This window comes from Alosa pseudoharengus, unplaced genomic scaffold, assembly GCF_046254945.1.
Source record: "Alosa pseudoharengus isolate Yale_2024_CS ecotype anadromous, Long Island Sound unplaced genomic scaffold, YU_APseudo_1.1 YU_APseudo_1.1_scf_7, whole genome shotgun sequence".
In the NCBI taxonomy this organism is placed as follows: Eukaryota; Metazoa; Chordata; class Actinopteri; order Clupeiformes; family Clupeidae; genus Alosa; species Alosa pseudoharengus.
The window spans coordinates 30,505,348-30,516,548 of record NW_027468859.1 but is presented as its reverse complement, the minus strand read 5'-3'; the positions used below and the strand labels follow the sequence as shown (position 1 = coordinate 30,516,548).

At 48.6% G+C, this 11,201-nt stretch overlaps 1 protein-coding gene across 2 annotated transcripts; it reads right to left on the bottom strand.

Annotated features, from left to right (window-relative positions):
• lrfn5b (leucine rich repeat and fibronectin type III domain containing 5b) lies at window positions 1–10,769 on the bottom strand. 2 transcript variants are annotated; one of them, XM_076272206.1, is made up of 3 exons: window positions 9,373–10,769; window positions 481–1,066; window positions 1–399 (listed from the first exon to the last, which is right to left on the bottom strand). In XM_076272206.1, exons 1-3 carry the CDS (start codon window positions 10,767–10,769, stop codon window positions 1–3), a joined length of 2,382 nt encoding a protein of 793 aa, XP_076128321.1. The 2 variants fall into 2 exon arrangements, with proteins under 2 accessions (XP_076128321.1, XP_076128320.1); XM_076272205.1 differs by having other exon boundaries at window positions 1–1,066.
• Window positions 10,770–11,201: the final 432 nt, after the last annotated feature.

The following is an 11,201-nucleotide window of genomic DNA, read 5'->3' as shown; positions in this document are numbered from 1 at the left end:
TCATAGAGTACTTTCCAGCAGCCACTCCGATTTGGAGAGGCCGTCTTTGGCCCCGAGCAGCTGCTCTGTGCTCTTCATGTGGGGCAGGTCCCCGCTCATAGACAGGCTCCTCTTGGAGCGCAGACTGCCCCCCGGTGGCTGCTGGGGGGAGTGGGTCAGCGTGACGTAGCGAGGGCCGCCGGGGCCGGCGGCACGGCAAGCGTCCACGTTGAGGGAGTGCCGGCGGCTGATGCGCACGTAGCCCGCCGGCAGCGTCTGGTAGCTGAGCAGCGCCTCGGGGTGCGGCCGGCGGGGGACGCGCACCATCGTGGAGCAGAGGCGCAGGGCCGGGTGCGGCCGCAGGCCCGCCGAGTTGTTCCTGTTGGCGTTGTCCAGCTCCACGTCGATCTGGACGTCGGGCTGACGCACGGCGGCGGCGGAGGAAGAAGAGGAGGACGAGGAGGAGGACGGCGTGGGTTTGGGGGCCGGACCGCGCTGGGCACGCATGGGGCTCGGAGACGCCGGGTGCCAGCTGTGGCTGGCAGCGGACGAGGTGACCGTGCAGTCGGGCAGCGCCGGCTTGGAGGGCCGCCGCGGCGCCGGCGGGGGGACGGCGGCCGCGGTCAGGGGGGCCGCTGGCGCAGCGGCCGTCTCGGGCTGCGGGGAGACCTTCCGGCTCTTTCCGTCGCGGTCCTGCCCGAGCATCTGCTTGGAGACGGACTTGATGAGGGCGCAGCCGAGCTGCTCGTGGCGCGAGGGCGAGCGGATGTCGCCCATCTCCAGGGCCTTGTCCTCGCCCGCCTGCTGGCACACGCGGTAGCGCACGATGAGGAAGATGATGAAGGACAGCACGGACGCCACGATCACGCCGCCGATGATCACCACGATGGTGCCGCCCAGGAACTGCGACTGCATGAAGTGGCAGCGCAGGTGCTGCGGGTCGGTGGAGAAGTGGACGCAGCCCACCACGCGCGTGGCGGTCAGCGTCGTCACCGCGTCGTCGTAGATGGCCAGCACGCACAGGTCGTACATGGTGCCCGCCGCCAGGTTGTTCACCAATATGTTCTTACTGGTCGGAGGGATCATCCTGTGGAGAGCGACAGAGAGAGGGAGCAGATAAATAAGACACACGTGTACACACACACACACACACACACACACACACACACACACACACACACACACACACACACAAACACACACACAAAGGTTTTATGTCTGTTTACTCCTGTATTCTTTATGGTCTTACACCCCACGTATTCTATACTATCCTACGTGGTTTAAGGGTGATGCTTTCACCACGCATAGCTTTCACTTTGCTTTTCACTCTCATATTTTGTTCAAAGACAATATAGATACTTGACTTAGCTTGACACACACACACACACACACACACACACACACACACTCATACAAACACTCTCTTGCAGAAACACATACACCTCCACACACAAACATGCATTCACAAGTACAGAAAGATCCACACAGGGTTATCACCTCCCATGACACTAATATTCATGCTCACTTATAGACACTTGAGAGCTGAGCGCTGCTTACAGGTCAAACCACCCTCACCCTCAATAAGATTGGAGAAGCGCCAAGCGCGAGGAGGACCAACTCTGAACTCAAGGCCATATTCAGCCTTGTCAAACCCCCAGTTTCTCTCCTTCCCACCCCTCTCCCTGCACACGGTGAGAGTTGGCGCCTCCTCTCCACCCCTCTCCTTCCAAAACAGTGAGAGTTGACGCTTTCGTCGCCTAACGAGAGCACATCTGGAGGTACAGAGTTGCTGTTTCCTCCTCCAACCGTGCGACAGGCTGCCTGGGTCTCCGACGTGTTGGTTGTTTACACAGATGCCTCTCCAGATCAGCGTGTGCAAACACACACTTATCCAGACGGCATGCAGGGAGCTTACCGGGGGTGCGATGTTGTTCCCTTTACAGCAACATCACAGGCGAGGCCCAACAACATTGCTCTTATGTTTGCACAGAGATGAAAAGACTCTCTCAGTTCATCACAGCTAAAATGTATTATTTACTTTTGCCGTTTGCTTTCATCTAAATGGACAGGGCAGCAGTGTTCTGAAGAACCCTGGAGCTTCTGATGTAGTTACCATCTACAAAATGAACCTCAGAAACACAACACTGCAGCTGTAGCTACCATCTACAAAATGACCTTCAGGAACCCAGGAACTTCTGCTGGAGCTATCATCTACAAAATGACCCTCAGGAACACAACAGTAGGAGTCAACCAACTTTGGCTTAGATCTCACCAGCTAGAACCATTTCCAGAAAAGTCCAAAGGCAGTAAAACAACATGGTTGACTTGGAGTCTGAGCAGTTTTATTCATGGTTGTGTTACACATTGTGTACATGCAAGGTCTACACAAATGTCTCTAAACCTACTGTCAGGGTTGGGTCAGATTACTTTGAAATGTAATCCATTACTGACTACAAATTACATGGCAATTTTTGTAATCAGTAACGTAATCAGTTGGATTACCAAAAACATGTAACGTAATCTGATTACTTTAGGATTACTTTTAGATTACTTCAATAAATATGCCCATTAAGTAAAAGACACCACCACAGAATTGATGAAAGAATTCTCATCCTATTTTTCTCCACTCTTCTCCAAACATGCACAACTCAGCTTAACCTTTATAAGGGCACACCTGGACAAATAATTTAGCTTTCGTTGGATTTTTTTGACCCAGGGACATGGCCTGAGATTGGCATAAAAAGGGAAGCATTAAACCCAAATGACACCATGTCCATTTCAATTGTGGGGGTGAGAAAATTATTATTTTGGGATGTTTTTCAACCAGGGGGACCTGGTGACTTTCTCAAAGTAAACGTTAACACTAAAACAAGAGGCTAGGAGGAAAAGATCAGGCAGTGTGCCGAGAGACCTGCCCCAATAGTATGTAAGTTAGTAAGTAAGTATATCTTTTGATCGCGTGAGGGACATTTGGTCTCTGCATTTATCCCAATCCGTGAATTATTGAAGTCGAACCGGCAAGCCCAAAGGCCGAAGCCCTAACCAGTAGGCCATGGCTGCCCCAAAAGGTAACAATAAACCACACAATGATCCAAAACATACAGCCAAACAAGGCAAGAAATGGTTAACAGAGAACAATATCAACATTTTAGAGCGGACCTCAATCCGTCAAAAAAGTGAGCACAAGGCCAAAGTGATGGCAAATAATCGTTCCTGCCTCAAAACCCAGATTGCTGCTAAAAAGGTGCAGTCTACAATCATTGTGGAGACATGAAGAGGCTTAGTGGGTATTATATGAATCATTTTGAGAGCTGTGGTGGTAAATAAAGATGTTTCCAGTGATTGTTTAAAAAGGGTATGAATAATTTTGAACACGCAATTTTTAATAAAAATGTTAAAAAAAGATAAAAAACATTTTTTTTGATTCCATGTTTTTTCCACATTGTCTTGCAACCTTTTGGTATGATCAGGTGTCATTTTAATTAAGAACAAACATATTGGTCAAGAGAAAATCAATATTTGCCAGGGGTATGAATAATTTTGTTCTTAACTATATCTTAAAAAAGTCTAAAAAGTGAATATCCGAATGAACTGCTTGTCAAATTAAAAGATAGCTAGGCTATCCTAAAAAGGTTGCATTATTTGCATGATAAAATGTAATCAGGTAATCCCCAACAATGTAACTGTAATCTGATTATACCATTTTTTTTATTGTAATCTGGGCTGATTAAAGTTACTTGATTTTTGTAATCTGATTACGTAATCCAGATTACATGTAATCCGTTACTATCCAACCCTGCCTACTGTTATGTCCTTCAAAAGATTATATGTATGTAACAATAATGTTCCTAGTACGTACATTCTATCTCTTGGACATTCTACCTGTGTTGCTTCTTTTGGGGGTGTTTGGGGAATGAACTGATATTGTAAATGTGAGAGTATCTAAAATCAGGAGTCTAGACTAGAATGTAGACTAATACTGAGCTGACGCCATACTTTTGTCTTGTCTTTGGATCCACGTCACCATGACACAACAACGCTTTTACCCACATCTGATCACCTACTGTATATGTACAGTATGCGTGTGTGTATGTACAGTGCTGCAGAGTTTAACACACTGTACCAGAATCAAATTCAACCGGGCTTGGTCATTTGGCTATTCACAATTGATCTCTCATTCTATTTCTATCACAGCTAAAAACCGTGCAGAGGGGTAGTGATGCTGCACCTCTAAATGTAAAAGAAGCTGTGAGACTGACAGCTCTTGATCAGAACTCTGACCTCATGTTTACAAACACTCAGGATGACTCAACGTGAGCCGACCAGCCCAACTCAGTCTCCTGACTGCTGCAGTAAGAAAACACAGGCAGGCAGGCAGGCAGGCAGAGGCGTACAGGTGCACAGAGCACTGCAGTTCTTGCTCTCTCTCCCTCCCTCCCTCTCTCTCCATCTCTCTCCCTCTCCCTCCCCCCCCTCTCTCTTTCTCTCTCTCTCTATCAGCATCCTGTCTCCTGGTCCAGGGAGAGTGAAGGTGGCTGCCAGCTGTCTGACTGTATGTTTCAGTATCAGTTGAGTGTCCATCTGTCTGACTGTATGTTTCAGTATCAGTTGAGTGTTGTTCATCTGTCTGACTGAATGTTTGCATGTTTCCGTATAAGAGTGTCCAAGGGGGTTTTCCAAGTATCTGGTTTAGGCCCCGTCCACACGGAGACGCTTTTTTGGGTTAAACGCTCCGGTTTTGCTTGGTCTTGGCCGATCGTCCAAACGAATCCTGTAAACGCACTGCCCGAAACCGCACTTTTTTGAAACCTGGTCCCAGGGTGGAAAAATCTGAAACCGTAGCCCTTGTGAGTTCTTTTGGACGGCGAAACCGCATACTTGGCGTATTGATGATGTCATCACCACACCTCAGCTGCCCTGGACTTGACACTTATAGTATTGCCTAACAATACTAGTTTTCATACATGACATTACCTACGATTACACTCAGTAGGATAAATATCACAGCTGGTGCTGCGCAGCGCCAATAACTTATGACTTGGTGGACTGAACAGTGTTTTTTCCGGTGTTTTTTTTTATGCATTCTAGCTACTGTCAGTGACACGAGAGAACTAGTCAGAAGTTACTAGGGAAGTGCGGTGAAAGTTTTAATTAATTTGTGCGTAGTGCCAGTGTCATTCATTTATTTTACATGTCTTACAACATAAATACATGCATTCACAGTCTAGTGAAGTCAAATATGCATACAAAGACGCTTAGAACTCATGTTAAGCCGATGGTAGCGCACTAAATGCGAATGCGCGATTTGATGCAGGCAAAAGTATTGACTGTTACTAATGAAGGTTTTATAGCAATATTATAAATGTGGCGACGGAATAGCCTAGAACTTGGGTAGGCCTAGCGTTTAGTAGCCTAATTGCGGTGATAGCCAAAACTAATGTGAATCGCGGACGGCATGCAGGGAGCTAGCCAAATAAAGGACGGGACTGCACCCTTCACAAACCGTAAAAATGTTTATTAGTTTTACAGTTGACTACAGTTGACAGTTCACCATCAGTCCACACAAACAATTCTGGTTTCTTTGCACTAGCCATTTCTTCATAGCCTATTCTGTCTGTTCGTATAGCCTGCAGCGCGCAAGTTTTAGTCAATTTCTGTAAAGAAACAGTGCCACCTATAGGCCTGGGATATGAAGTAACGTGTTGAGTGTATTAAGTTGACATTTACATTTATTCATTTAGCAGACACTTCTAACCAAAGCGACTTACAATTATTACAAGGGCCAGTCTCCCCGGAGCAACTGAGGGTAAAGTGGCTTGTTCAAGGGCACAACGGTGCCAATAAGAAATTGAACCCCCAGCTTCACTGGCTACTGCATGCTATCCCAGCTCCTTAGCCACTACACTACCACCGTACTTTCCACAAAGCCAAATATTTGTAATACACCCCACGTTTGCATCAGCATCAGAACAGCGTCCAAAGCCACACTCTAGCCCAGCGCAGTGTTCAGGTCTGTTTCAGTATCAGCAGTCTGTGTTCAGGTCTGTTTCAGTATCAGCAGTCTGTGTTCAGGTCTGTGTCTGTATCAGCACAGCGCAGTGTTCAGGTCTGTGTTCAGTATCAGCTGTCAGTGTTCAGCTCTGTGTTCAGGTCTGTTTCAATATCAGCACCGTCTGTGTTCAGCTCTGTTTCACACACAGTGCCGTGTTCTGGTCTATTCTATCTCATTCAAGCACATGTGTCCATCTTGATTCAGTATCAGCACAAAGTCTCTGCAGGGTGCAAGTCAGGCCTCATGGTGTAGTTCAGAAAGAGAGAGAGAAGAGAGACAGAGGGAATAGAAAGTAGAGAGAGAAAGGAGAGAGAGGAAAGAGAGTGAGGGAATAGGAAGGAGAGAAAAGGGAGAGAGAGGGAACAAGAGAGAGAGAGAGAGAAGTGGGAGAGAGGGAATAGAAAGGAGAGAGGAATGAGAGTGAGGGAATAGGAAGGAGAGAAAAGGGAGAGAGAGAGAGAGAGAAGTGGGAGAGAGGGAATAGAAAGGAGAGAGAGAAAGGAGAAAGGAATGAGAGTGAGGGAATAGGAAGGAGAGAAAAGGGAGAGAGAGGGAACAAGAGAGAGAGAGAGAGAGAAGTGGGAGAGAGGGAATAGAAATGAGAGGCAATACTGTTGACAGGGGCGCCTGCAGGAATTAATGCTATGGTACGCACACCCATCAAAAAAACACGCGTGGACAATATTTGTCTGTTCCCCGGTTTTTGGCCCTAGCTTTGGTCAGCAAAAAAGTAGGCTACATAGCATAACAACATCCACATGCAATAATACAACAACAACGTCTACAATGACCAACTTCATACAGCCCAATACAGGCTAAAGTTACCTTGTTTTGTTCTAGTGTACCGTGACATCTGGCTTTAAACAGCTGTAATGCAGTCAAACGTTCTGACAAGCACCCCGATTGCCTACCTTGTTCTTGCCCATCTGGAATAACTCCTCTAGCTTTGCTGCCTCCATACTTTCTGTTTTCGTTGTTTAAACTTGTGATATCCATGATGAGTATTGAGTTAGTGAATTAGCTCAACATTGTGTGCTGATAACCATATATAGATAGGCGAGTAAAAAAGAACAAGTAGCCTTCCGTGCCTGCATGCGTATTCTGTCTCCTGCTCAAACAAAATGTGTGTGCGTTTGATTACGTGTTCACTAAGTTACGTAATAGAAAATTGTAAATAGCCTGATGGCATGCAGCTAATGGGATACTTTGCATAGTTGGGAAGGTATGGTGAGCCAATTTTGTGTGAATACACATTACACACACACAAGGGAAATTTTCTCTCGTTGTTGAGTACCCTGATGGTGCGCACAGTGCATACGGACGTACACCTGCAGGCGCGCCTGACTGTTGATACTGTTCTGACCGGAGGTAACACTGGAACCAAGCTGGTTCTGATACATCAAAGGTACCACCACACCGGCACGTTTCCAATGTTAGAGTCAGGCCTATCAGACAAAACACAGATTTAAAAAAAAAAATCTGCCATCGTTGAAGAATGTATTCTAGAACTCACCACTGAAGAACAAACAGGTAACTAAACTACAGCATATTACTACTATATAGGCTACTCCTACCCTGCTATAAGTGTCTGGATAGAGGATGATCCTGGTAGTATGGATGCAGATTCCTTCTGATGCTAGCTGCTCTCCATCTCTCAGAGTGTGTTTGGTTCATAGAATGAGATCATCCAGCACCGTCTGTTGCACCCCCCCCCCTCCTGCTCCGCTCGGTGTCAGTGCCTGTTTATTGCCACATTAGCATGGTGGCGCCCTGTCACAGGAAAACGGTCTCGACAAACGCACTCCCACTCTGACAAACATCTGGCTGGAGTGCAGCTAGCCTCTAGACGTCTACGAGCTCTCAGAAGGGCGCAAACAGGCTTCCGATCCCCCAGTCACAACCTCCTGTCTGCTTCAAATACACACACACACACACACAAACACACACACAACCTTCTGCTCCAGCAGTTACCCTACTGTTTTCTCCACACATATACAGTGCATGCAACCTTCAGCTCCTCCGGTCACAACTACTGTCTGTTCCAACCACACACACACACACACACACACACACACACACACACACACATACACACACACACAAACAGTCTTCTGCTCTACTAGCTACCCAACTGTCTATTCTACACACACACACACACACACAATTTTCCGTTGACTCAGTGGCAACCTACTGTCTGGTCTACACATACGCAAACACACACACACACAAATAATCTTCCACTCGTCTAGTCACATCACACACTCCCTTCTGCTCCACAAGGTAATCTATGTCTGTTCAACACACACACACACACACACACACACACACACACAGAGAGAGAGCCATTCACTCCCCCCATCACAACAACAGACATGAGCAACCTTCTACACCACGAATAAACCTCCAATCTGTGGTGCCTTAATTCTGGAAAATAAAAAAAATAGAATTAAAAAAAAAACTACAATCTGTTACACATACACTCCTTTCTGCTCCACAAGGTAATATACTGTATTGTCTGTTTCACACAAATAAACACACAGAGACATAGACACATACACACAGCCTTTCACTGCCCCCATCACAACCCTTATAAGTGTTTGAGAAGATTGCTCATGTGTAAGCTATCTTCTAAGCCATGAGTAAACCTACAATTTTTTTTTTCTCTATCGATCATTTAGTTTTTTTCTGTTATTGTTTTTTTTTTACATGGACTTATAAAGTTAGACCTGATAAATGTTTGGTGTTATGGATTATAAATTCTGGGAAAAAAATCTATATAATTAAAACAAAATACAATCTGTTACATCCACACTCTTATGCTCCACAAATGAATCTTGTTTCTATTCCACACACACACACACACACACACACACACACACACACACACACACACACACACACACACACACACACACACACACACACACACACACAGACACACACACACACAGAACCTTCTGCTACACAAGTCACAACCCGATATCTGCTCAGTGCTCTCCCATCATGCATCTCTCCTACAGTAAGCAGTTTCCCCACACACACCCAAACAGCCTCTAGTGTTACTGCAGCAGGCCCTGCATACATGCTCCCAGTGCACAGCAGGACGACTGCTAAGCCTGTTTATGCTCAATTGATTTGGTAATTAGATTTGTTGTACATGTTCGGCGCGCTTCCGCTAAAGCCTTCTCCGTCACCTGACTCAAGCCGTTGCAAAATTAATGAGGGTGACATGATCAGACATGCATAAATCATCCTCTTCTTCACTCATTTAATATTCAGGGGCTCCATTGTTTTTTTAGAACGTTGTAGATCCCGGGGGGAGTGTTCTACTGTAGGCTTACCTGTAGACCAGGGAGTCGTCGTAGGTGCCGTTGTACTGGATCTGGAACATGCGGATTCCCGGGATGCTGCGCTGGAAGTTGAACTTGATGAGGGCGGAGGAGGAGGTGGCCTCGGCGATGACCACACGCTTCTCGGCGCCGGCCTTGGCTCCGCTGCCCGTGGTGCCGTCCAGCCCGGTGCGTGTGGACGTGGCAATGTCCGAGGAGCCCGGGTCGGGCTCCAGCACCAGGCTGGTGTCGTTGGCGATGTGCGGCAGTTTGGCGATGAGCAGCTCCACGCTCTGCTGCGCCTCGCCCGAGGGGTTGGACGCCACGCAGGTGAACGCACCGGAGTCCTTCACCGTGCTGATCAGGATGTCCAGCGTGCCGTCGGCCAAGACCACGGCGCGCGAGGAGTTCGACACCAGGCGGCCGTCGGGCGCGATCCAGTGGACGACGGGGTCCGGATCGCCGCGGGCCTTGCAGCGCAGCGCCACCCGCTGGCCCTCCAGGGCGCGTGCGGGCGGCGAGTGGCGCGTGATCAGCGGCGGCTCGCACAGGAACTCCTCCTCGGACACGGTCCAGAAGTAGCGTCCGGCCAGGTGCAGCGGCGCGGCGCACGTCTCCAGGTCGTCCTCGCGCTGCAGCCGGCGCAGCCACAGCAGCTCGCAGTTGCAGCGCAGCGGGTTGCCGCCGAAGCTCAGCGCGAACGACGTCGGGCCCAGCTGCACGCCCGAGTTGGCCAGCACGCCCGCCCGCTGGAAGACCGGGTCCGGCGGAAGCTTCTGGAGCTTGTTGGACGTCACGTCCAGCCGCTTGAGCTTGAGCAGGCTGGTGAAGGTGCCCTCGGGAATGAAGTCGATCATGTTGTGGTCCAGGCTGAGGGTGTGCAGGCTGACCATGCGCTGGACGGCCACCCAGGGCACGCGCTCCAGGTTGTTGTAAGACAGGTCCAGCTCCTCCAGAGCCAGCAGGTCATTGAAGGCCTCCATGTGGATGTATGTGAGCTGGTTGTTGTTGAGGATGAGGTGGTGCAGCTTGGACATGCCGCTGAACGTGTCGTTGGTGATGCGCATCAGCCGGTTGCTGTCCAGGTGCAGCGCGCGCAGGTTCTCCAGGTCGTTGAAGGCGTGCGGTGCTACCGAGCCGATGGTGTTCCGCGACAACGTCAGGTCCACCAGCTTGGTCATGTTGGCGAAGTCGCGCCGCTTGACCCCCGTGATGAAGTTGTCGCCCAGGCGCAGCTCCACCGTGCGCCGGTTGATGTTGGGCGGCACGAACAGCAGCCCCTTCTTGTCACACAGGGTTGCCAGGTTGGGGTTGAGGACCTGGCACACGCACCGTTTGGGGCACATCTGGTCCTTGTGTGCCCTAACAGCCATGATCAGCAGCATCAGATAGACCAGTAGGGTCTCCATCGGAGTTCAGTGTCTGTCCAGCAACCCTGTGAGGAGGAGGAGGAGCAAGAAGAGGAGGAGGAGGAGGAGGGAAGAGTTATTACCCCAGTTAGAGGAAGTGATGACTTTGTAAAATGATATGAAAACTGAACCACTTTGAAAAAAAAACACAGTGATGGAGTTAAATATTTAATGATTTCTAAGTCAAACAGCGATAATAGAGGCAATAAAGTTCATCTCTCTATCTCTCTTTCTTTATCTCTATCTCTCTTTATCTATCATCTATATTTCTATCTGTATTTCTATCTTTCTGTCATTCTTTACCGATCATATCGCTCGGATGCAACCACAGAAATGGGCAGCCGTGGCCTACTGGTTAGCACTTCGGACCTGTAACCGGAGGGTTGCCGGTTTGAACCCCGACCAGTAGGCACAGCTGAAGTGCCCTTGAGC

Coding starts and splice junctions, on each gene's coding strand:
- lrfn5b (XM_076272205.1), bottom strand. CDS start 10,769: ATGGAGACCCTACTGGTCTATCTGATGCTGCTGATCATGGCTGTTAGG. Junction 1,067..9,372: donor GACGACTCCCTGGTCTACAG/GTAAGCCTACAG, acceptor CGCTCTCCACAG/GATGATCCCTCCGACCAGTA.